The sequence below is a fragment of the Anser cygnoides genome, chromosome 33, assembly GCF_040182565.1.
Source record: "Anser cygnoides isolate HZ-2024a breed goose chromosome 33, Taihu_goose_T2T_genome, whole genome shotgun sequence".
Taxonomy (NCBI): Eukaryota; Metazoa; Chordata; class Aves; order Anseriformes; family Anatidae; genus Anser; species Anser cygnoides.
Window position 1 is genome coordinate 2,083,394 of NC_089905.1, and position 24,440 is coordinate 2,107,833.

The 24,440-nt window shown below is 57.4% G+C and overlaps 3 protein-coding genes across 3 annotated transcripts; all 3 read right to left on the minus strand.

The window, feature by feature from the left end:
- Nucleotides 1-438: 438 nt before the first annotated feature.
- Nucleotides 439-2,522, minus strand: S100A11 (S100 calcium binding protein A11). Its single transcript, XM_066986371.1, has 3 exons — nucleotides 2,280-2,522; nucleotides 997-1,146; nucleotides 439-727 (listed from the first exon to the last, which is right to left on the minus strand). Exons 1-3 carry the CDS (start codon nucleotides 2,280-2,282, stop codon nucleotides 575-577), a joined length of 306 nt encoding a protein of 101 aa, XP_066842472.1. The 5' UTR covers nucleotides 2,283-2,522; the 3' UTR covers nucleotides 439-574.
- Nucleotides 2,523-4,166: 1,644 nt separating this feature from the next.
- Nucleotides 4,167-18,065, minus strand: LOC136788074 (trichohyalin-like). Its single transcript, XM_066985872.1, has 3 exons — nucleotides 18,027-18,065; nucleotides 16,676-16,834; nucleotides 4,167-16,197 (listed from the first exon to the last, which is right to left on the minus strand). The coding sequence occupies exons 2-3, from the start codon at nucleotides 16,811-16,813 to the stop codon at nucleotides 5,266-5,268; spliced, it is 11,070 nt and encodes a 3,689-aa protein (XP_066841973.1). The 5' UTR covers nucleotides 16,814-16,834; nucleotides 18,027-18,065; the 3' UTR covers nucleotides 4,167-5,265.
- A 3,539-nt stretch (nucleotides 18,066-21,604) lies between these two features.
- LOC136788213 (cornulin-like) lies at nucleotides 21,605-24,248 on the minus strand. Its single transcript, XM_066986370.1, has 3 exons — nucleotides 24,102-24,248; nucleotides 23,462-23,621; nucleotides 21,605-23,328 (listed from the first exon to the last, which is right to left on the minus strand). The coding sequence occupies exons 2-3, from the start codon at nucleotides 23,597-23,599 to the stop codon at nucleotides 21,838-21,840; spliced, it is 1,629 nt and encodes a 542-aa protein (XP_066842471.1). The 5' UTR covers nucleotides 23,600-23,621; nucleotides 24,102-24,248; the 3' UTR covers nucleotides 21,605-21,837.
- Between the last annotated feature and the right edge of the window lie 192 nt (nucleotides 24,249-24,440).

Sequence of the window (24,440 nt, forward strand, 5' to 3'; positions counted from 1 at the left end):
TTCTTACTGATTTACAGCAGATACCACATTACATTTCCTCTTTTCACGTCCCACCTCCCCCTCATTTGTGCTGTTGAGCTGCCAGATCTGAAGAGTTCTGAAGTTTCCAGAAAATGGAGGCAGCAGTAATGAAATAATGAATCATGCCAGCAGGGGCTGCTTCTGCTAATTATTAGTGTGGAACTGCTGTTGGCCTGTGCTCAAATTGTCCTCACCTTCCCATGTCTAGTTGTACTGGTTGGTATTACTGTGGCTTTCCATGTGGTACTTAGCAGCCTGGAGGGTCTTCAGAGCCAGGCAGATTGTAGTTTCCAGGAGTGACAAGTTGAACCTTATGTTCTTGCACCAGTGGAGAAGCAGAAAACCTAGAGTTCCTGCTCCCTCTGTGGCTGGACTAGTTGCCTAGTTCTTTCTCTGAAATAAAACCATGCCGTACGCTAGGATTTTAAACCTTTATTTTATTCATAAAAAGGGGGAGTGGGAATGTCCCAATCTTAAGGGCGCTCCTTCCAGTTTTGCATGGGTTTTGTTTGAGGAATGTTGGTAGTGGTGGGGCAGATGAAAGTTGCTGGGACTAGTGGTTAGGGGCCTGAATAAGCAAGGCGTCGTGGCAGGCCACTGCGATGCCTCCAATGAGGTTCAGGAACTCCTGGAAGTCCAGCTGCCCGTCACTGTTCAAATCGAGTTTCTTCATCATCCTGTCCAGGACAGCTGGGTCCTTCTGATTCTGCAAAAAAAGAGATTGGGATCAATGTCTGCCTCGAGGCAAAGCTGTCCTTTGCTGTACACACCCAGGTACAAACCCGCAGCTGCTGAGTTCATCACCAGCAGCAAGGGTTTGGCAGAGGGAAGCAGAATTTAGCTGGGGCAACTCCAATCAGGCTCTGCTCTGGCTTCTGGTAGAAGTGAGGTCTTTCCCCTGTCCCCCCTCCCCCATACTCATGTGGCTGAAGTCGTTAACTGCCACGGGCGACTCCTGGCCTGGATTTCACTCACCTTTGTGAAGGAAGCCAGCTCAGTGTTCATGAAAGCCAGGAACTCCCTCTTGGAGAGCTTGCAGTTGTCCCCTTCGCGCCCTGCGTACCGCTGGAAGACGGCCAGCAGGGACTCGATGCAGCGTTCGGTCTCGGTGGGGGACACCTTGGACTGCAGGAGTGGAGCAAAAGCAGAAGCTCAGGCCCGTGCTTGCAGCGAGCTCTGTGCTTGCAGAAGAGCACAGACAGCTTCTGGAGGGAGGCTGGGCTGAGAGAGACCTCCTGACATCCCCTTTAGGGAGCCTGCTGTGCCCAACCTGTCCAGGTGCATTTTTTCCTCGGTATTCCTTTTTTTTTGGTGACCTGCACAGCTCTTCGGTGAGGAGGGACCCAGGGGAGGGGCAGGGAGTGGTTTGGGCAGCACCTGGGTGCCTTGGGAGCATGGAAAATTCCCTGGGGAGACACCAGCAGGCGGAGGGAGGAGGAGGGCTGCTCCCTCTGGCTTACTCAGCGCTCTCCAGCATGGCTGGGCTGGAAGATAAACCTTCCTTTCCCTCCCCCTGCCCTGCCTGGCCAGAGGAGAAACTCTGAGTCACCAGAGAAAAATGTGAGCGGAGCAGCAGCGGAGTTGGCTCCCCAAACTGCTGCTGCCTGGGCTGGGGGAGCTGGGGTGGCTCCTGAGCCTCCAGCAGGGCCAGCCAGGCCCTAAAAGCGAGGGGGCACCGGGAACATGGGGCTCTTCCCCCTCCCCAGGGCTCCAGTTTTTGGGAAAAGGGACCTCGCAGGCAGGGCTGGGTGGAGTCCGCCCTTCCCTCCCTAACCTCAGCATCCTGGGGACTCCCTGCCACATCCTGCCCCGCCTGAGGCTGAATTCAGCCTTTTTTGGTTAAAGTGAAGTGGAACCGAGTTGCTTCCTTCCTGAACCTCGTTTTTTCATCTGCTGGTCCCCCTGAGCCCCCAGCCCTGGTGCTGTGAGCTCAGTGGAGGCGAAGCCACAGCCCTGGGCCCAGTGCTGGGCAGGGGGAGCAGCACTGGAAAGAGGAAGGTGAAGGGAGGGGAAGGGACTGAGGGGGGATAAATAGGGGGCAAATGTCCCCTTGCTGTTTTCCGGCAGCCCCGGGCCCCTCTGCTCTCCCACTCTGAGCCCCCTTCCAAACCCCCCTTCCCCGAGGAGGCTGAGCTCAGCCCTTGGCCCCGTTCCCTCTTCCCAGTGCCAAGACCCGGCTCGCTTCCAGCTCGGGGCCTCTTCCCTGAGGGAAACGCTCCAACGCCCTCTCCCCCAGGCCCGGGGTCGTGCTCACTCACCATGGCTGGGGCTCCGGGCTCGGCAGGACCGCGGTTCGGTGCGAGGTAGAATCGAGACGGGTGTGAGCCTCGTCCGCCACCGCCCTGCCAGCGCCCAGCCCCGGCTCAGCCCCCTGGGCCACGTTGGGCAATCGGCGGCTCTAACGGCAGATCCCGACGTGCCTGCGGTCCCCACCTCGGCCTGGGCCCCTCCTCCGGGCCCTCCATCCTCTTCCCTCCTGCGTTTCATTTTTTCATGCTTCCATTTCCTCTTTTGTCCGTTTTTTTTTTTTTTCCCCTTAGTTTTGTCTACTTGTCTCTTTATGCCTTTTTTTTTTTTTTTTTAAACCCAGTCTTCTCAGGGCTGAGCCCTGGAGCTGCCTCGCTGCTCCCCACAGTACCCTCGGGCCTTCCTCTTCCTCCAGCGAGCTTTGGGCACCCCTGAGGGCAGACCCCCCCCCCGTGTCCCTGCCCCTTCCTGTGCTCACCACCGGCAGAGCTTTGCCAATAACCTGTTATTATTTGCCAATAACGTGTTACAAGCTCAACCTGCTGTAAAAAAGGGGGCAGCTGCTCTCTAGGGGTGAAGGCAGCCCCCTGGGGTCCTGCTGCAGGCAGGATTTGTCCCAAGCAGCCTCAGTCCCTGTGCCGCTGGAAGGCTGAAGACAGGGAGAAGCAGAAGAGGGAGAGGAGACACCAAAAGGCAAAGTTTTGGGCCCACCTCTCTCCCGGCTGGGGGGCTACGGGGGCAGAAACTGTCCTGCTGGGTGCCTCTGCCCCGGGGGTGTCCTCACCAGCCCTGCCCTGCCCCTCCCCATCCTGCGGCACCTGGGAGGCTGCTCGGACACGTCAGCCTGGCCTTGCCCACGCCGTCGCTGCAATCGCCGTGTGGTGACGTCCTTGGCACTCAGTGTGGATACGGAGCCGCCCGCCCTGGCCCCGATTTTTGCCCAAAAGCTTTGAGGGGAGGAAGGGGGAGGCGTGGAGTGGAGAGGTTGGGGGGCAAACATCCTCAATCTCATTTCCTTCCTTTCTTTCCCCAATTCCCTTCCCATATTTTTATCTGTGTATTGGGGAAAAATACCTTCTCCACCACCACCCTAAATCCCATAAATAGTTCATTGCAAATGAATCAAAAAGATTTTCTGATGCGGGGCGCTGAGGGCAGGAAGGCTTCTGCTCTTTGGTCTGCGCTTCCACCTGCGGTTTGCAGCCTCCTCTTTGTGTTTCCTGAGCGCTGCAGCAATGCTCGCTCCTCCGCCCGGCTTTTATCTCCCCCTAGCTTTTATCTCCCCCTTTGCAAGAGCAAATCCCGGAGGGGCTGTGGCCTGGCCCCAGCCTGGCTGCGGTGTGGGATTTGGGGAGATTTCTATTTCTTGCTGCTGCTGCTGTGTGTGTTTGCGATCAAGGCGCTGGCACCGTTTGCAGACGCACCATCTGTGCTGCCATATGTTTGTCACCGGGACATGCAACGGTCACGTGCATGAGAGAGGGGTGGCAGAGAGCAGTGCCAGTGCATCCGTCTGCCCCAGCTGGGACAGACCCCTCTGAGTACCCCTAGCACCACGTCCAAACCATGCCAGGAAAATGGCTGTGGCTGGCCAAGAGAGAAGGCCTGAGTGCCGCGTCAGGCTCTGGTGGACCTGAGCTGCCCTTGTTCCTCCTGGCCAGCCCCAGCACCAGCCAGAGAGCTCTGGTTGCACCTAGGCGCAAGTCTCAGCCACTGCTGGGGTCATCCTCGCTTCTCGCTCTTCTTGCAAAACTGCAGCCCCATCTGCTGCTGAGAGAATTGATTCTCTCTTGCTCAAGAGAAAGGAAAGTGAATTAAATCAGGTTTTCTCCAGGGAGGGGTCATGAATGTCTCCATCCATGGCCAAGTGCACCGTATGTGGGATCTGGAGCATTTTGCATGCTGTGCTGTTGCCTCTCTACTGCCTGAGGACCCATGAATGGGCCTGCTTGTGGGGTAATTCAGGGGAAAAGGCAAGTGGATACCTGAGGCCGGGAAACTGCACCTGGGTGGCTCCTACCTGCCCATCTCTGCATGGATCTGGGATCACAGTGTACACTGGGAGCCCTTGGAATTATGCAGATCTATAGTGAGGACCACAAGGTTAGAAGTGTATGGGCTCCAAGGCATACAGTAGGGGACATTTGTAATTTTCAGCAGCCCCTATCTGGATTAAGTGCCTAGAATCAGGAGGGATGGGTGATCTGAACTGGGACACCCTCCCAGTGGGCTGAAGCCCTTGTAGAAATTAGAAGGAAGGATGAAGGATGGCAGCAGTCAGTGCAGTCATCAGCTGTTTATTGTGATTTTTCATGCAATACATCATTGTGAAGTAGAGAATGACCCCCCCACCCCCACCACCACCATTACCCTGCAGTAACCGCAGCAGAACTCAGATGCTTCAAAGCGTCCGTGATGCTGGAACTGGGATTCTGCTCAGTTTCCAGGAGAGCAGAAAGGTGTAACCAAAAGCTATGAGCCTACAAAGGTGTTTATCCCAGTCTCAACAATTTTCGGGCCCCAGAAAGAGTATGGTTAAGCTCCTGGGATTATTATTATTATTATTTTTTGCATTGCACAGCAGAAGCTAACAAGCAGGAGAGCCAGCCATGGGGCTAGGGAGATGTGAGTGCACTGAGATGCAGAACTGTCATGCCCCAGGGTAAAAGAGATGACAGGGACACAAAGGACTGAGAGACCCAAGGAATCCAATTAGAACAGAAAAGTGACTAAATACTGCATTGGGGTTGATAGACATGATGCAGGAAGGCAGGAGCTGCGGATCCTGGCATAGCTCTCTGCCTTCCCTGGTTGCTGAGGATGTGTTAGCTGGAAACCCCCCAAAGCCACTTGACACCTCACAGAGCCCCGTTAACCCTTTGAATTGAACACTTCTGTGCCACTGCACGGTGGCATCCTAAGCTGAAAGCAGAGAGCAGAAATGATCCTCAGAGAGGCTTGGAGAAACCTCACCAATGCCACAGAGGGGATGACCCCTTAAGATGCCTTGGCCTCATCCCTAGCAGGTTGGCTCGTTGCCTTCTGTGAAGCCACGGGGCCGGGGGAGCCCTGGCTCTGCTTGGTGCAAAGACGGGGTTCCTCTTCCTGTTGAGGCTGGTCACTGCTTTCTTGCTGTGGGCTCTTCTTGATGTTTTCCTCCTCTCGTGGCTGGCAGCTCCTCTCTGGTGGGGGAAGCTCTTCATCCTCTTGGCAGCAGTCAGCTTCATCCCTTCGGGGTGGCTGGGGACATTGCTCTTCTACAGCTCGCTGGCCTGGCTCATGAGCTTTCTGTGGCTCTGGAGCCTGTGATAGAGGCAGGCAGCTCTTGGCCTCCCTGTCTTTGCTCACCTGGCAGCTGGATTCAGACTCCTGTGGGACCTTCTCCCTGTTGGCTTTTGATCCATCACCCTGGCACTGGTACTTCTTTTCTTCTGCATCGGGCATTCTGGGGTGCTGGTTGTCACTCCCATCCTCCCTGGGCTCAACCTGGTGATTATCACTCTTCACACCATCTGATTCGGGGGCAGAAGCCTGCTGAGATGCTACCTTCACCCCTACTGCAGACCCGTCTTTCAATTCAGCTTTCTGAGGCTCATCAAGCTCCTCTGAGTTTTCCTGGGAGCTGGAAGCTGGCAGCTGCCGTTTTTGACACTCATCCATACCTAGTTTCATCCTGCACATGTCCTTGTGCTGTGGCTCTTCAGCCTCGCGTGTTTTGCCATCGTCCTTACAGGATTCTGCCTTTGGGACACTGCTCTCTACGCATGGCACAGCTGGTGCCTGGGGTGACACATAGCATTTTCGCACATAGATAGGCTGCTCCAGGTTGTGGGGCTGATGACAGACAATCTCATAAGTGGTAGCATTGGGATCATTCAGGTTCTGGATTACATGGATCAGGTACGCGATGGTCTGAGGCTCGCAGGGACCAGGGAGGACCTGAACCTCTGGCTGTATGTCAGGGTCAGCAGGTATATAACGGACCCTCATGTCGGTAACAGATGAAATTTCCCCAGGGGGACAGAGGTCTCCACTATCAACATCAACTGTTTGGTAGAGGCTCTTCCTTTCCTCCTCTTTGTGGGTCTCCCGTTCTTCTCTGGGGGCGCCTCGCTCTTCCCTCTCGCGAGTGAGGCGGCTTCGGCGCTCGTGGACCTCCACCTCCAGGTCCCGTTGGCGCTCGAGCCTCCTCTCGCGCATCACGGGCTCTTCCCTGTCTCGTGCGCGGCAAATCCTCGTCTCGTCCTCTGGTTCCTCGCACTCCCGGGAGCGGTCCCTCCGTTCTCCCTCGTCACGAGGCTGCAGTTCCCGGGACACGCGGTGGACCTTCACGTCCGCTTCTGCGGAGACCTCGGTGGTCTCCCGCGTCCTTTCGTACCTCACGGCTTCACGGCGTCTGCTGGCATCGTCTTCGGGCTCCCGGGTGCGACACTCACGACCATCGTGGGCCTCCCGTTCTTCTCTGGGGGCGCCTCGCTCTTCCCTCTCGCGAGTGAGGCGGCTTCGGCGCTCGTGGACCTCCACCTCCAGGTCCCGTTGGCGCTCGAGCCTCCTCTCGCGCACCACGGGCTCTTCCCTGTCTCGTGCGCGGCAAATCCTCGTCTCGTCCTCTGGTTCCTCGCACTCCCGGGAGCGGTCCCTCCGTTCTCCCTCGTCACGAGGCTGCAGTTCCCGGGACACGCGGTGGACCTTCACGTCCGCTTCTGCGGAGACCTCGGTGGTCTCCCGCGTCCTTTCGTACCTCACGGCTTCACGGCGTCTGCTGGCATCGTCTTCGGGCTCCCGGGTGCGACACTCACGACCATCGTGGGCCTCCCGTTCTTCTCTGGGGGCGCCTCGCTCTTCCCTCTCGCGAGTGAGGCGGCTTCGGCGCTCGTGGACCTCCACCTCCAGGTCCCGTTGGCGCTCGAGCCTCCTCTCGCGCACCACGGGCTCTTCCCTGTCTCGTGCGCGGCAAATCCTCGTCTCGTCCTCTGGTTCCTCGCACTCCCGGGAGCGGTCCCTCCGTTCTCCCTCGTCACGAGGCTGCAGTTCCCGGGACACGCGGTGGACCTTCACGTCCGCTTCTGCGGAGACCTTGGTGGTCTCCCGCGTCCTTTCGTACCTCACGGCTTCACGGCGTCTGCTGGCATCGTCTTCGGGCTCCCGGGTGCGACACTCACGACCATCGTGGGCCTCCCGTTCTTCTCTGGGGGCGCCTCGCTCTTCCCTCTCGCGAGTGAGGCGGCTTCGGCGCTCGTGGACCTCCACCTCCAGGTCCCGTTGGCGCTCGAGCCTCCTCTCGCGCACCACGGGCTCTTCCCTGTCTCGTGCGCGGCAAATCCTCGTCTCGTCCTCTGGTTCCTCGCACTCCCGGGAGCGGTCCCTCCGTTCTCCCTCGTCACGAGGCTGCAGTTCCCGGGACACGCGGTGGACCTTCACGTCCGCTTCTGCGGAGACCTCGGTGGTCTCCCGCGTCCTTTCGTACCTCACGGCTTCACGGCGTCTGCTGGCATCGTCTTCGGGCTCCCGGGTGCGACACTCACGACCATCGTGGGCCTCCCGTTCTTCTCTGGGGGCGCCTCGCTCTTCCCTCTCGCGAGTGAGGCGGCTTCGGCGCTCGTGGACCTCCACCTCCAGGTCCCGTTGGCGCTCGAGCCTCCTCTCGCGCACCACGGGCTCTTCCCTGTCTCGTGCGCGGCAAATCCTCGTCTCGTCCTCTGGTTCCTCGCACTCCCGGGAGCGGTCCCTCCGTTCTCCCTCGTCACGAGGCTGCAGTTCCCGGGACACGCGGTGGACCTTCACGTCCGCTTCTGCGGAGACCTCGGTGGTCTCCCGCGTCCTTTCGTACCTCACGGCTTCACGGCGTCTGCTGGCATCGTCTTCGGGCTCCCGGGTGCGACACTCACGACCATCGTGGGCCTCCCGTTCTTCTCTGGGGGCGCCTCGCTCTTCCCTCTCGCGAGTGAGGCGGCTTCGGCGCTCGTGGACCTCCACCTCCAGGTCCCGTTGGCGCTCGAGCCTCCTCTCGCGCACCACGGGCTCTTCCCTGTCTCGTGCGCGGCAAATCCTCGTCTCGTCCTCTGGTTCCTCGCACTCCCGGGAGCGGTCCCTCCGTTCTCCCTCGTCACGAGGCTGCAGTTCCCGGGACACGCGGTGGACCTTCACGTCCGCTTCTGCGGAGACCTCGGTGGTCTCCCGCGTCCTTTCGTACCTCACGGCTTCACGGCGTCTGCTGGCATCGTCTTCGGGCTCCCGGGTGCGACACTCACGACCATCGTGGGCCTCCCGTTCTTCTCTGGGGGCGCCTCGCTCTTCCCTCTCGCGAGTGAGGCGGCTTCGGCGCTCGTGGACCTCCACCTCCAGGTCCCGTTGGCGCTCGAGCCTCCTCTCGCGCACCACGGGCTCTTCCCTGTCTCGTGCGCGGCAAATCCTCGTCTCGTCCTCTGGTTCCTCGCACTCCCGGGAGCGGTCCCTCCGTTCTCCCTCGTCACGAGGCTGCAGTTCCCGGGACACGCGGTGGACCTTCACGTCCGCTTCTGCGGAGACCTCGGTGGTCTCCCGCGTCCTTTCGTACCTCACGGCTTCACGGCGTCTGCTGGCATCGTCTTCGGGCTCCCGGGTGCGACACTCACGACCATCGTGGGCCTCCCGTTCTTCTCTGGGGGCGCCTCGCTCTTCCCTCTCGCGAGTGAGGCGGCTTCGGCGCTCGTGGACCTCCACCTCCAGGTCCCGTTGGCGCTCGAGCCTCCTCTCGCGCACCACGGGCTCTTCCCTGTCTCGTGCGCGGCAAATCCTCGTCTCGTCCTCTGGTTCCTCGCACTCCCGGGAGCGGTCCCTCCGTTCTCCCTCGTCACGAGGCTGCAGTTCCCGGGACACGCGGTGGACCTTCACGTCCGCTTCTGCGGAGACCTCGGTGGTCTCCCGCGTCCTTTCGTACCTCACGGCTTCACGGCGTCTGCTGGCATCGTCTTCGGGCTCCCGGGTGCGACACTCACGACCATCGTGGGCCTCCCGTTCTTCTCTGGGGGCGCCTCGCTCTTCCCTCTCGCGAGTGAGGCGGCTTCGGCGCTCGTGGACCTCCACCTCCAGGTCCCGTTGGCGCTCGAGCCTCCTCTCGCGCACCACGGGCTCTTCCCTGTCTCGTGCGCGGCAAATCCTCGTCTCGTCCTCTGGTTCCTCGCACTCCCGGGAGCGGTCCCTCCGTTCTCCCTCGTCACGAGGCTGCAGTTCCCGGGACACGCGGTGGACCTTCACGTCCGCTTCTGCGGAGACCTCGGTGGTCTCCCGCGTCCTTTCGTACCTCACGGCTTCACGGCGTCTGCTGGCATCGTCTTCGGGCTCCCGGGTGCGACACTCACGACCATCGTGGGCCTCCCGTTCTTCTCTGGGGGCGCCTCGCTCTTCCCTCTCGCGAGTGAGGCGGCTTCGGCGCTCGTGGACCTCCACCTCCAGGTCCCGTTGGCGCTCGAGCCTCCTCTCGCGCACCACGGGCTCTTCCCTGTCTCGTGCGCGGCAAATCCTCGTCTCGTCCTCTGGTTCCTCGCACTCCCGGGAGCGGTCCCTCCGTTCTCCCTCGTCACGAGGCTGCAGTTCCCGGGACACGCGGTGGACCTTCACGTCCGCTTCTGCGGAGACCTCGGTGGTCTCCCGCGTCCTTTCGTACCTCACGGCTTCACGGCGTCTGCTGGCATCGTCTTCGGGCTCCCGGGTGCGACACTCACGACCATCGTGGGCCTCCCGTTCTTCTCTGGGGGCGCCTCGCTCTTCCCTCTCGCGAGTGAGGCGGCTTCGGCGCTCGTGGACCTCCACCTCCAGGTCCCGTTGGCGCTCGAGCCTCCTCTCGCGCACCACGGGCTCTTCCCTGTCTCGTGCGCGGCAAATCCTCGTCTCGTCCTCTGGTTCCTCGCACTCCCGGGAGCGGTCCCTCCGTTCTCCCTCGTCACGAGGCTGCAGTTCCCGGGACACGCGGTGGACCTTCACGTCCGCTTCTGCGGAGACCTCGGTGGTCTCCCGCGTCCTTTCGTACCTCACGGCTTCACGGCGTCTGCTGGCATCGTCTTCGGGCTCCCGGGTGCGACACTCACGACCATCGTGGGCCTCCCGTTCTTCTCTGGGGGCGCCTCGCTCTTCCCTCTCGCGAGTGAGGCGGCTTCGGCGCTCGTGGACCTCCACCTCCAGGTCCCGTTGGCGCTCGAGCCTCCTCTCGCGCACCACGGGCTCTTCCCTGTCTCGTGCGCGGCAAATCCTCGTCTCGTCCTCTGGTTCCTCGCACTCCCGGGAGCGGTCCCTCCGTTCTCCCTCGTCACGAGGCTGCAGTTCCCGGGACACGCGGTGGACCTTCACGTCCGCTTCTGCGGAGACCTCGGTGGTCTCCCGCGTCCTTTCGTACCTCACGGCTTCACGGCGTCTGCTGGCATCGTCTTCGGGCTCCCGGGTGCGACACTCACGACCATCGTGGGCCTCCCGTTCTTCTCTGGGGGCGCCTCGCTCTTCCCTCTCGCGAGTGAGGCGGCTTCGGCGCTCGTGGACCTCCACCTCCAGGTCCCGTTGGCGCTCGAGCCTCCTCTCGCGCACCACGGGCTCTTCCCTGTCTCGTGCGCGGCAAATCCTCGTCTCGTCCTCTGGTTCCTCGCACTCCCGGGAGCGGTCCCTCCGTTCTCCCTCGTCACGAGGCTGCAGTTCCCGGGACACGCGGTGGACCTTCACGTCCGCTTCTGCGGAGACCTCGGTGGTCTCCCGCGTCCTTTCGTACCTCACGGCTTCACGGCGTCTGCTGGCATCGTCTTCGGGCTCCCGGGTGCGACACTCACGACCATCGTGGGCCTCCCGTTCTTCTCTGGGGGCGCCTCGCTCTTCCCTCTCGCGAGTGAGGCGGCTTCGGCGCTCGTGGACCTCCACCTCCAGGTCCCGTTGGCGCTCGAGCCTCCTCTCGCGCACCACGGGCTCTTCCCTGTCTCGTGCGCGGCAAATCCTCGTCTCGTCCTCTGGTTCCTCGCACTCCCGGGAGCGGTCCCTCCGTTCTCCCTCGTCACGAGGCTGCAGTTCCCGGGACACGCGGTGGACCTTCACGTCCGCTTCTGCGGAGACCTCGGTGGTCTCCCGCGTCCTTTCGTACCTCACGGCTTCACGGCGTCTGCTGGCATCGTCTTCGGGCTCCCGGGTGCGACACTCACGACCATCGTGGGCCTCCCGTTCTTCTCTGGGGGCGCCTCGCTCTTCCCTCTCGCGAGTGAGGCGGCTTCGGCGCTCGTGGACCTCCACCTCCAGGTCCCGTTGGCGCTCGAGCCTCCTCTCGCGCACCACGGGCTCTTCCCTGTCTCGTGCGCGGCAAATCCTCGTCTCGTCCTCTGGTTCCTCGCACTCCCGGGAGCGGTCCCTCCGTTCTCCCTCGTCACGAGGCTGCAGTTCCCGGGACACGCGGTGGACCTTCACGTCCGCTTCTGCGGAGACCTCGGTGGTCTCCCGCGTCCTTTCGTACCTCACGGCTTCACGGCGTCTGCTGGCATCGTCTTCGGGCTCCCGGGTGCGACACTCACGACCATCGTGGGCCTCCCGTTCTTCTCTGGGGGCGCCTCGCTCTTCCCTCTCGCGAGTGAGGCAGCTTCGGCGCTCGTGGACCTCCACCTCCAGGTCCCGTTGGCGCTCGAGCCTCCTCTCGCGCACCACGGGCTCTTCCCTGTCTCGTGCGCGGCAAATCCTCGTCTCGTCCTCTGGTTCCTCGCACTCCCGGGAGCGGTCCCTCCGTTCTCCCTCGTCACGAGGCTGCAGTTCCCGGGACACGCGGTGGACCTTCACGTCCGCTTCTGCGGAGACCTCGGTGGTCTCCCGCGTCCTTTCGTACCTCACGGCTTCACGGCGTCTGCTGGCATCGTCTTCGGGCTCCCGGGTGCGACACTCACGACCATCGTGGGCCTCCCGTTCTTCTCTGGGGGCGCCTCGCTCTTCCCTCTCGCGAGTGAGGCGGCTTCGGCGCTCGTGGACCTCCACCTCCAGGTCCCGTTGGCGCTCGAGCCTCCTCTCGCGCACCACGGGCTCTTCCCTGTCTCGTGCGCGGCAAATCCTCGTCTCGTCCTCTGGTTCCTCGCACTCCCGGGAGCGGTCCCTCCGTTCTCCCTCGTCACGAGGCTGCAGTTCCCGGGACACGCGGTGGACCTTCACGTCCGCTTCTGCGGAGACCTCGGTGGTCTCCCGCGTCCTTTCGTACCTCACGGCTTCACGGCGTCTGCTGGCATCGTCTTCGGGCTCCCGGGTGCGACACTCACGACCATCGTGGGCCTCCCGTTCTTCTCTGGGGGCGCCTCGCTCTTCCCTCTCGCGAGTGAGGCGGCTTCGGCGCTCGTGGACCTCCACCTCCAGGTCCCGTTGGCGCTCGAGCCTCCTCTCGCGCACCACGGGCTCTTCCCTGTCTCGTGCGCGGCAAATCCTCGTCTCGTCCTCTGGTTCCTCGCACTCCCGGGAGCGGTCCCTCCGTTCTCCCTCGTCACGAGGCTGCAGTTCCCGGGACACGCGGTGGACCTTCACGTCCGCTTCTGCGGAGACCTCGGTGGTCTCCCGCGTCCTTTCGTACCTCACGGCTTCACGGCGTCTGCTGGCATCGTCTTCGGGCTCCCGGGTGCGACACTCACGACCATCGTGGGCCTCCCGTTCTTCTCTGGGGGCGCCTCGCTCTTCCCTCTCGCGAGTGAGGCGGCTTCGGCGCTCGTGGACCTCCACCTCCAGGTCCCGTTGGCGCTCGAGCCTCCTCTCGCGCACCACGGGCTCTTCCCTGTCTCGTGCGCGGCAAATCCTCGTCTCGTCCTCTGGTTCCTCGCACTCCCGGGAGCGGTCCCTCCGTTCTCCCTCGTCACGAGGCTGCAGTTCCCGGGACACGCGGTGGACCTTCACGTCCGCTTCTGCGGAGACCTCGGTGGTCTCCCGCGTCCTTTCGTACCTCACGGCTTCACGGCGTCTGCTGGCATCGTCTTCGGGCTCCCGGGTGCGACACTCACGACCATCGTGGGCCTCCCGTTCTTCTCTGGGGGCGCCTCGCTCTTCCCTCTCGCGAGTGAGGCGGCTTCGGCGCTCGTGGACCTCCACCTCCAGGTCCCGTTGGCGCTCGAGCCTCCTCTCGCGCACCACGGGCTCTTCCCTGTCTCGTGCGCGGCAAATCCTCGTCTCGTCCTCTGGTTCCTCGCACTCCCGGGAGCGGTCCCTCCGTTCTCCCTCGTCACGAGGCTGCAGTTCCCGGGACACGCGGTGGACCTTCACGTCCGCTTCTGCGGAGACCTCGGTGGTCTCCCGCGTCCTTTCGTACCTCACGGCTTCACGGCGTCTGCTGGCATCGTCTTCGGGCTCCCGGGTGCGACACTCACGACCATCGTGGGCCTCCCGTTCTTCTCTGGGGGCGCCTCGCTCTTCCCTCTCGCGAGTGAGGCGGCTTCGGCGCTCGTGGACCTCCACCTCCAGGTCCCGTTGGCGCTCGAGCCTCCTCTCGCGCACCACGGGCTCTTCCCTGTCTCGTGCGCGGCAAATCCTCGTCTCGTCCTCTGGTTCCTCGCACTCCCGGGAGCGGTCCCTCCGTTCTCCCTCGTCACGAGGCTGCAGTTCCCGGGACACGCGGTGGACCTTCACGTCCGCTTCTGCGGAGACCTCGGTGGTCTCCCGCGTCCTTTCGTACCTCACGGCTTCACGGCGTCTGCTGGCATCGTCTTCGGGCTCCCGGGTGCGACACTCACGACCATCGTGGGCCTCCCGTTCTTCTCTGGGGGCGCCTCGCTCTTCCCTCTCGCGAGTGAGGCGGCTTCGGCGCTCGTGGACCTCCACCTCCAGGTCCCGTTGGCGCTCGAGCCTCCTCTCGCGCACCACGGGCTCTTCCCTGTCTCGTGCGCGGCAAATCCTCGTCTCGTCCTCTGGTTCCTCGCACTCCCGGGAGCGGTCCCTCCGTTCTCCCTCGTCACGAGGCTGCAGTTCCCGGGACACGCGGTGGACCTTCACGTCCGCTTCTGCGGAGACCTCGGTGGTCTCCCGCGTCCTTTCGTACCTCACGGCTTCACGGCGTCTGCTGGCATCGTCTTCGGGCTCCCGGGTGCGACACTCACGACCATCGTGGGCCTCCCGTTCTTCTCTGGGGGCGCCTCGCTCTTCCCTCTCGCGAGTGAGGCGGCTTCGGCGCTCGTGGACCTCCACCTCCAGGTCCCGTTGGCGCTCGAGCCTCCTCTCGCGCACCACGGGCTCTTCCCTGTCTCGTGCGCGGCAAATCCTCGTCTCGTCCTCTGGTTCCTCGCACTCCCGGGAGCGGTCCCTCCATTCTCCCTCGTCACGAGGCTGCAGTTCCCGGGACACGCGGTGGACCTTCACGTCCGCTTCTGCGGAGACCTCGGTGGTCTCCCGCGTCCTTTCGTACCTCACGGCTTCATGGCGTCTGCTGGCATCGTCTTCGGGCTCCCGGGTGCGACACTCACGACCATCGTGGGCCTCCCGTTCTTCTCTGGGGGCGCCTCGCTCTTCCCTCTCGCGAGTGAGGCGGCTTCGGCGCTCGTGGACCTCCACCTCCAGGTCCCGTTGGCGCTCGAGCCTCCTCTCGTGCACCACGGGCTCTTCCCTGTCTCGTGCGTGGCAAATCCTCGTCTCGTCCTCTGGTTCCTCGCACTCCCGGGAGCGGTCCCTCCGTTCTCCCTCGTCACGAGGCTGCAGTTCCCGGGACACGCGGTGGACCTTCACGTCCGCTTCTGCGGAGACCTCGGTGGTCTCCCGCGTCCTTTCGTACCTCACGGCTTCACGGTTTCTCGTTCCATCTCTTTCATATTCTTGTGGCAGACTACGTTCTGTTTCATATTCTTCTCTTTGGTGTCTCCTTGGCTGATCCTTTCTCTTTGCATCATCTTGTTCTTCACACTTGTGCACCTGATAGCTGCGTCTCTGAGTATGTCTGTATTCATTCTCATCTTCTTGTTGCTTTTCTTCTTCATAGATAGTTTCTTTTTGCCCACATTTCTCAAAGTATCTTTTGTCCAGTTCTAGCGGTTCCTGGATATATGACTGATGGGGCCTTTCTGAATCCAGGCATTCAGACTCACATGGCTGGCGGCTGCTTTGTTCAAGTGCTTTTTGTTCCAGCTCACGTAGGTGGTAGCGGCTTCTCTCATCTGTGAGTAATTCATGCTTACGTGGCCATTTGTGACTTCCCCTATCTGCTTCTTCTGGTTCATGTGGCCAACGACTTCTTCCTTCATTTGCCACTGCTTGTTGGTGTTGTAGCTGATGGTTTCTTTGATCATATGCTGGTAGTGCTGGCTCACGTGGCTGGTGGCCACTCCACTGGTCTGGCAGTGGTTTTGGTTCACAGGGATGTCTGTGACTCTTCACGTCTGCCAGTTGTTCTGGTTGTGGCCCCTCTCGGTTTTGTCTCTCATCCGCCTGTGGTCCAGGCTGACGTGCCTTCGAGCTGCCGCACTTGCGGTGTTGTAAATCTTCTAGCCTGTCCTGCTCAGGTGGCTGACGTCTTCTCTGGCTGTTATGTTGGTCGCATGGCTCTTGGCTTCTCTCTTCATGTACCTGAGGGATCAGCTCTCTTGTCCTTGTGCTTCGTTTTGCATCGTCTCTGCTTTGTGTGGTCCGTTGCTGGTGATGACTCTCCGTCTCCTCTAGCGTTTCAAGCTCCTGGATCCTGGTGTCTCGCTGTGGCTCAGGTTCGCAGGGGGGATGGCGATTGGTCTCACGGGTTCGTGGTTCCTCTTCCTGCAGCTGCCGACGGCTTCCTCTATTCTTAATTTCAGGCTCTTGCAGTGTCTTGCCACTGGTTACCAGCTTTGTTTTTTGCAGAAGGCATGGTCCCTTCTGCAGGTACCAGTAGCAGGCCTTAGCCACTCTGAATACCAAAAGCAGGAACTCATTAAAATCTATTTCCCCATCCCCATCCCACTCCAGAAACTGCAGAATCTTGTCAATCGTCTGAGGGTCATGTGGGTTCTGCAGGAAAAAAACACACAGGCAAACAAAAAAGGGATTTTAGCCTTCCTGCTCCTCGTCAGAGAAATGCAAACTCAGGGATAATGGCCATCTTTTCTCCTTGCATCTCTCAGGTTCTCTTTTATAGCTCTGCATCTCCTCCGTGTCTGTGTTCTCCTTTTTCCTGATGGCCACAACTAACAAGCTCTCTTTCTGGGAGATGCTGTACTGCTCCACTGGATACATTTCCTTCCACTCCTTGAAGGTAACCACACCTCTCCACAGTCCATTCTCCATTTTTTTCCCATTTGCTCTTTACAAAATTGATAAAAAAGAGCTGTCGCGGACAGTGCAAAAGCACACATCTGCTGCTCACCCTTGGTAAAAGCCTCTCCATCCCTATTCGATCTGATCATATGAATTACCCCCTCTCCAGGACATTTTGTGATCCCGACCTCCAGTCTCAGCCTCAAGCCCTCCCCATTGCTGCAGCACTCACCGCTATGGCATCTGCAAACTCCTTCTGGATGAACTCTTTCATCCTCCTTCGACTGAGTTTGGACTGGTCTCCATCTTCCTTTGCGTGTTTGCAAAAAGTGCTAATGATGATGGAAACGCTGTCTAAGAAGCGAGACATCTTCCTGCAGATTCACAAAGCCTGCAAGAAAAGTAGCAGACCTAAGGATGGGAGCTTAGCTTGCCTCTGAGAGTGGGAACTGGGGGAAGAATCACTGGGGCCAGCTAACAAGATGCGGAGTGCCGTGAGCTCTGTGTCCACTCGTCTGCCATGGTGAGCTCGGCTTCACCAGAGCACTGGGAAGATATTCAAATGCTTAGGGGTTTTGGTGGGATGGGGAGTGTCCTCCAGCTTGTCTGCTGACGTATTTGAATGATGTTTGATATGGGATGGCAGGATGCCCGTGTTTGTGGGTCGCAGGGAGGGGTCTGGGGGTGGTGACTCAAGAGACACCCCAAGAACCAGTCTCCGTGGGCTCTACCCAGGCATTCAGTCGCCAGGCTCCATGCTTCTATCTCTGGTTGGCGCCAAGACACAGCAGCTACTCTGGAGCATGTCAGAGGTTGTCTAACACAGCGCTGGCATGGCCTGAGACAGGACCATGCTAGGGCAGAGGCAGTTAGTTAGAGTGCTCACAGAGAGGTAAAACAAGCCCTGTGGCCAGTCCTCCTGTGGCCAGTAGTAACGCAAATGAATTGATGAATCTTTCCGTACACCACTGAATCCTTGACAACTAGATTTTGGCCAAGAGGGACCTGTCAGATCACCTAGGTCAGAGAAACTTATTTAATTTTACTGCAATCTGCTGGGCAGAAAGCACTGCTCCTGATCGAGTTTTGTGTCTGGAAACCTCGAAAGCTACCTCTGTCCTTCTCGTAGGATCCCCGACCCTGTTATCGGGTACATCAGTGCTGGGATCTCAGCTCACAGCCAGGGAAGCTGTGCCCTGCCTGCCTCGCTGCCACCGTAATGAGCTCAAAGCAGGAGCGAGCGTGTGCACCTCTGTGTACGAAACCCTGTTTCTTGGCATTTCTGTAGAAAACTGAAAATTTCGGCAATCTGTCCATCCTGGCTGGGAGATGAGTGCAGACCAAAGTAAGGCACCAAATCTGGCTCCCACTCTCTTTTCTGTTTGGAGGAAAGCCGCCTTGCCACACCAACAAAGGAGAGCATGCAGGTGGCCAAATTGCACAAAATAGCACTTAATTGCAGATAAACCCAAAAGGCTCCCGGAAAATATTGAAGCAGGAATGCCATTGTCACCCAAGATGAATCCTATAGAAATAACTCATTTTCACCCAGCAAAGTATGCATTTCAGAAGGAATGACTTACCCAAATCACCAGCGGGATCAAGTGGGATTCCTGTGAAGCCGTGCGGAGTGATCAGAGGACCTGGGTGCTTATATAGGGTCCCCGACAGAGGAGCAGAAAGGAGCCACCCTTTGTGGACGTTGTCCTGATTCATCTTTGGCCAAGCCCAGCTGCACCTTCATGTCCTCAAACGGGTTATTTAACTTATCATCCCCTTACCTATCATTTTAACCCAGAAATAGCAGGTGCCATGTGGCAATTCAGGCATCAGCTGGTTCCACCTAATCCGGACTGTAAAGTTATTTTACAGGTGATTGTATTTCAGATTTTTTTAAAAAAATATCTAGAATAGCTATGAAGCAGATATATATGTATTAATGGGAGGGTGTATTTTTTATGAATGCCCGTTTTTATAGGTATGCACTTATATATGTGTAATACACACCCATAAAAGTAGTACCAGATTTGGAGGATGTCGATAGAAGTGCTGACGTTTGCAAAGTTGTTGTAAGCACCCTGGGGACAGAGGGGATCTGCATGTCCCTCCAGCTTGGTGCTGCACCACCAGAGGTGATTTGTGCTTCCTTTTTCCTTGTGCTTTGGCTTTGGGGCTGGTTTTTGCTCATAGAGAAAGGACAGATGAAGACCTAACCATTCTGAACGTGTTGAAATGCAGGTGCACAGCAGAGAGATCCCAAAATCTTCCAGGAGGTCTAGGCTTGTGTGGTGTCCTTGTAGCACGTACTCAAAAATATCCTTTTTTTTTTTTTGATAACTTCTTATTAAGGAGCCTTTTCATTGTATTATGCAGGTTTTTGATGAAACAAACAAAAAAACCCGCAACAAATCGAAACATTTGTAAATGGTAAAGTTTGCAAAAAAATATATATATATATTTACAAGAAAATGCCTATTAAATAAGCAATGACTTTTCATTGAGAAAAATTGTGATAAAGCATTTTTTATGTTAACTGTCTTCTGTGAATGACTTCTATTTTCACTTTGCTTGATCTTTAATTAAAAATGAAAGCAGAAACCTTTTGGCTGGGAGGTCAATTCATGTTGAAGCTTCATCTGGTTGCTCTAGGCAGCTTTTCCTGTAATTACCTGTACAATCTTTTTTTTTTTTTTTTTTAAAATCTTTTAAGTGTAAATTAATTAGAGACCAACAGATTTCTTTATTCATTCTGAACTTTCCGTGTGCAGGGAGCAAATAAGAGAGACATCAGCCATGCCACTTGGGCCCCTGCGTTTGGTTTTGGAGCTGGGCTGCTGCCTTGACAAGCGTGCTGGAGACATTGCGGAGAGCCTCCGGAGCATGAACCTGTCACGCAGCCTTGGGTGAGTTGCTGATCTGGCCCATCTGTAAGGTAAGATCATACTGGGTGTAGGAGCCTAATTAATTAGTGCTGGTAACAGCTTGGGGATACTCATATAAGTGCGCACAGAGGATTGTTACTAACCATACTTCATTTTTGAGCTTTTTTTCAAGATTAAATTATACTTGTGTAAATTATACCCCACCTGTGGGATAATGATACCCTTGGGAAACTGTAATTTTATGGTAGATTGGAGTTATTATTAAAATTAGAACATTACAGTGCGGCTGGAGCTTGTACGCACGGTGTCCTATAACAGTTTGCAATCCCCTGCGGGCGCTGGGGACGTCAGGAGACACTGGGCAGATTTCGGGAGAGGTACATCAGGGCAGCACCAGCACCCCAGGTCTCTAAGGGCTTGGCTTTCCTCTAGGACGCTCTCAAAAGCAGGGACTCGAGTTGGTTTTTCAAAGCTGTTACCCAACAGGGTGGGCACTTGCTTCCTACCCAGTTCTGTGCCCATCCCCGTTGCCATTTCTATAGGGTGGCCAAACCTCTGTTGCATTTAATCAAGGTGGAACTGGGCTCCCCACAAGACATATAAAAGACCTTTTCTCTTCTGACACCTCCCAGCCTTGCAGGTTTCTTAAATAGGTATTTGTGTCAGTGGGATAATATTCATTGGGCTGTAATGTTCTCCTTAAAATGAACCAAAAAAAATAATCCACCCCAACTTCAAATACAATACTCCTGATGGCAAAAGTAGTGATATTCAGAATAGAGCATATAATTAGCCCGTCACTAACAGGGCTCAATGCCTGCTGAACTGGGAGGTCAGTTTTTTATTGAAGTTACAAAAGGCAGCAGCTGCTGGATGGGCAGATGGACAGGGGGCTGGCTGGGTCTGGAGGTTTTAGACCCTCACCCAGAGCTAAGAAGTAGCAAAGAGCTATTCGACAGTCCTCCAGCTGCGATCTATTTTGTAAGGAAAATGTTTTTGTTTTTTCTTTTTTCTGGAAAATGAAATGTTTCAAGGAATGAATCAGTAGGATTGGGAGTTTTGATGGATAGGTGATGAAATTTAAATCTTGACTGTCTCATTTCGTTTTGACAATGTCCACAGCTGTCATTAAGGTAGGTCAGAACCTGTTTTTGCTAAGGTGTTTAATCAGCGGTAGAGCAGACTGGTGTATTTTGTGTCTAACACATTTAACTTTGACATCAGCACTTTTAGGCCAAATCATTTTTGCAACGTGTTCTAGGGATCATTTTGAAACGCTGGTTTTTCAGTTCTGATTCAGCGTGCAGCAAATTGTGAAACTCTGGGGTGTCCCAGAGGAGTGACGTTTTATTTCCTCGTGAGGTCTCTGTGTGCTGCTTGTCACTGGCCACAGAGCAGGAGGTGCGGGTGCATTTGTCGTCTGCTGATTTGGCTGATAGGTCGCAAGTGAAAGATAGTATGGGGAAAAACAGGCTGAGCATCACCCTCCCTGCGGGATGCGGAGTCCTGGGCCTGCCTGGTGGTCCAGCACGTCCGAACCCTCTAATAATCCCCACTGACTTCACCGGGCTGCTCGTGCCTGCAGAGTTACCCACATTCCTACATGCACGTCTGGACGAGTGCCCAGGACCCGGTACCCCAAGCCACCTGAGTCTGAGGTTGGCTCCACTCCACGTGTGCTTGGTTTGCGTGTCAGCTTTTTGTCTCTGGCCTCCCAGGTGTTGCTGGGACTACATGTACCTGAATAACATTTTTTTCTGTTGTTTAGTATATCTCAACTCCTTCCTTTGTAACCTTCTGTAGCTAACAAGGTTTTTTTGATCTTCATACCATGCTCCACATTCCCCTTGCTTCTGAGATTATTAATAAATGAGGTTAAATAGGACAAATCCCTCCCATGGAGTGTTAAGCAGCTGTTTATTCTTTTCACAGCAGACATGATCAACGCCCAGAGCAGATGGATGCTGCAGGGGATCTGTTCAGAGGCTGGTCATGCCATTGTATTAATCCAGACACCTACCCTCTCTGAAGACATCTCTAGCCAGGATGTCACATCCCTGCCCATGAGAAGTGATCAGTTCACCTTGGCTAAATTGCAAAGGTGAACAGCAGCTCCTGCAGGCTGCTTGTCCCCGAAGCACGCTGCCTCCCTGCAGCCACCCTGGGGCAATGTGGCCGTGTGGCATGCAAGGGACAGGTGCCCGGGTCCTCTGCACCGCGTCAGCCTGCTCAGAGCTGGGCCAAGGGCACGCTTGCAGCAAAACACCGGGACACTGTGCTGTTTTGCCTTCAGTTTTATTGATTTGCTTACACAGGCAGAGGCAGTCTAATACAGGATAAGAGAAAAGGTCTCAAGCCTCGAATAATTCTATACAAACCAGGGGTGTGAAGCCCAGGGTTAATAAAGAGTGGGACAAGACATAACAAATAGGAATGTAAAATCAGGGTGGCATTGGACAAAAAGTCCCACCTTGCAGGGGGCAACAGCCTTGGTCACACAGGGTTTCAGCCTTCACTGCTGTGGTGGCCACTGAGGCTGCAAGTGCTGCTGCTCCACAGGGTGTTGTCCTTTGCCATGACTGCCCTGTTGCTGCTGTCCCAGAAAAGGCTGAGCCTCGGCCCCCCTGTTGTCCTGCACCTTGGGTTCGGGGAATGCAGGTCGAGCCTGGTTGTCGTGCGTTTCCCAGGGCCTGGGGTCTGGCTGGGGGCTCCCACCCCATCCTGGGGGCAGCAGCTTCTGGGTCTCACCTGGGTTGGGATCCTGCCAAGAGGTCTTGCAGACCTGGGTCTTGTTTGTGTCTCTCCCTGCTGTCTCAGAGGAACAGCTCAGGTTCTGCTCTGCTTGCTCCGTCTGCGGGCTCTGATTGGGGTTTGGACCCAGCTTTGATGCCTTCGTGTCTTGGGCCTGGTGACTTTTTGGGTTCTGTTTTGGTGTCTTTGCAGCTTTATGCGTATTTCTGTCCTGCTCTGGGGTCTCAGTATACAGGGTCTCACCTCTCTTTGGATCCCCTTCTGGTGCCTTAGTCTTGTCATCCTGATGGGTGTCCTGGCCCTTCTTTGGTGTCTCTCCCTTCTTGGTGTCCTGATTGGTGTCCTGGCCCTTTTTTGGTGTCTCATCCTTCTTGGTGTCCTGATGGTCATCCTGGTCCTTCTTTGGTGTCCTCTTGGTATCCTGATGGTTGTCCTGGTCTTTCTTCGGTGTCTCACCCTTCTTGTTGTCTTGATTGGTGTTCTGGTCCTTCTTTGGTGTCTCACCCTTCTTGGTATCCTGACTGGTGTCCTGGTCCTTCTTTGGTGTCTCACCCTTCTTGGTATCCTGACTGGTGTCCTGGTCCTTCTTCGGTGTCTCATCCTTCTTGGTATCCTGATTGGTGTTCTGGTCCTTCTTTGGTGTCTCACCCTTCTTGGTATCCTGATTGGTGTCCTGGTCGTTCTTTGGTGTCTCACCCTTCTTGGTATCCTGACTGGTGTCCTGGTCCTTCTTTGGTGTCTCACCCTTCTTGGTATCCTGATTGGTGTCCTGGTCCTTCTTTGGTGTCTCACCCTTCTTGGTATCCTGATTGGTGTTCTGGTCCTTTGGTGTCTCACCCTTCTTGGTATCCTGATTGGTGCCCTGGTCCTTCTTTGGTGTCTCACCCTTCTTGGTCTCCTGAGCATCCTGATCCTTTTTCGGTGTCTCAGTCTTCTGGGTATGTTGGGTGTCCCGTTCCAGCTTGGTTGCTGCACCCTCCTGCACCTGTTTGCTCACCCGCTGCTCAGGGTCCTGCTGTTGGGGGGACACCGGCCCTGCCACGCGCGGCTCTGGCGTCTGCTCCTTGCCTGCCTCCTCTTGCACCGTCGTCTCCTGACCATCTTCTGGTGCCTGGCACTGCTGGAGCTGCCTGTAGCAAGCCTTGGCCACCCGGAAAACCAGGCTGAGAAACTCACTGAACTCAACCTTGCCATTGCTGTCTTCATCCAAGAAGCGCAGCACCTTCTCGATGGTGTTGGGGTCCCGGGGGTTCTGCATGGAGACAAACAGCATTGGCAAAGCCCGTGAGCCCTTTGCTACATCTCTCTGGGACTACTGGAGCAGTCTTGGGGCAGAGCCAACCCCCGTGCCCCCCTCCCTGTGGCTCGCCTTGCTGGATCCTCACCACTATCACGTCCGCAAACTCCTGCTCGATGAGCTGCCTCAGCTCCCCCCTGCTCAGGGCGCTGCAGTCGCCGTCCCTCCTGGCGTAGTTGTAGAAAACAGCGATGATGCCGTTGATGTTTTCCTGGAGCTGGGCCATCTCCCCACAAAGCTGAGGCAGCCTGCGAGAGAAACACGGGCAAAAAGGGGCTTTTGTCTGTTTGCTTGGTTTTCAGGTAAATTACACTTGAACAATGCAGCTGGACAGGCAGAGAGGAGGACGAGCCAGAAGGACACAGATAAAATGATACAGAATAAGGGAGGGAAAGGAGAGAGCAAGAAGAGACTTGCAGGAAAGCAAATCCCTGAAAAAATGAAGCTCGCCATGGAGACGGCTGGGTGCAAGGATGGGCGAGCAGTGGCCGGAGAGATGAGGGACAGCAAGAGCCAAGCTGCTGGGGGCTCAGAGAGAGGAGAAAAAAAATAAATCCCACTTGGCTTTCTCCGGAGCAGAGCCGTGAATGCAGGGTGTCTCTAATGAACCAGAGAACAGCATAACTCCCAACCCCTTTCCATATTTTTTCTCTAGAGGAGCTCAGCTCCAGGAAGAAGCTCTTGCGTGAGTGTGGTGGCGAAGTCCAGCAGCGTCTGTCCAGGCTTACCTGGGCAGGAGCAGGAGCGCTGGCCTCGGGAGCGCGATCTGGAGCGGCCCCGCTTTCAGCAGCCTTATATACAGTCGTCAGTCACGGCCCGCACCTCGCAGAGGAGACACCCCATCAGCAGGGTGCCGCATCTCGCGCCCAATTACACTGTCATCCCCCTGTCTTCATTTGTCTCTTTCTCATTAACTTCGGCTCTGATGCTGTTCTCTGGAGTTAAGCCATGATCCTTCCTAAGCTCGCCCCACCTGCAGACGCATTTTAGAGGAATTAAGTAGAAAAGGCTATTTTTAGTGCTGCAGGATTTAGTTTAAGGTGATGCCCAAGCAACGCCCGGGACTC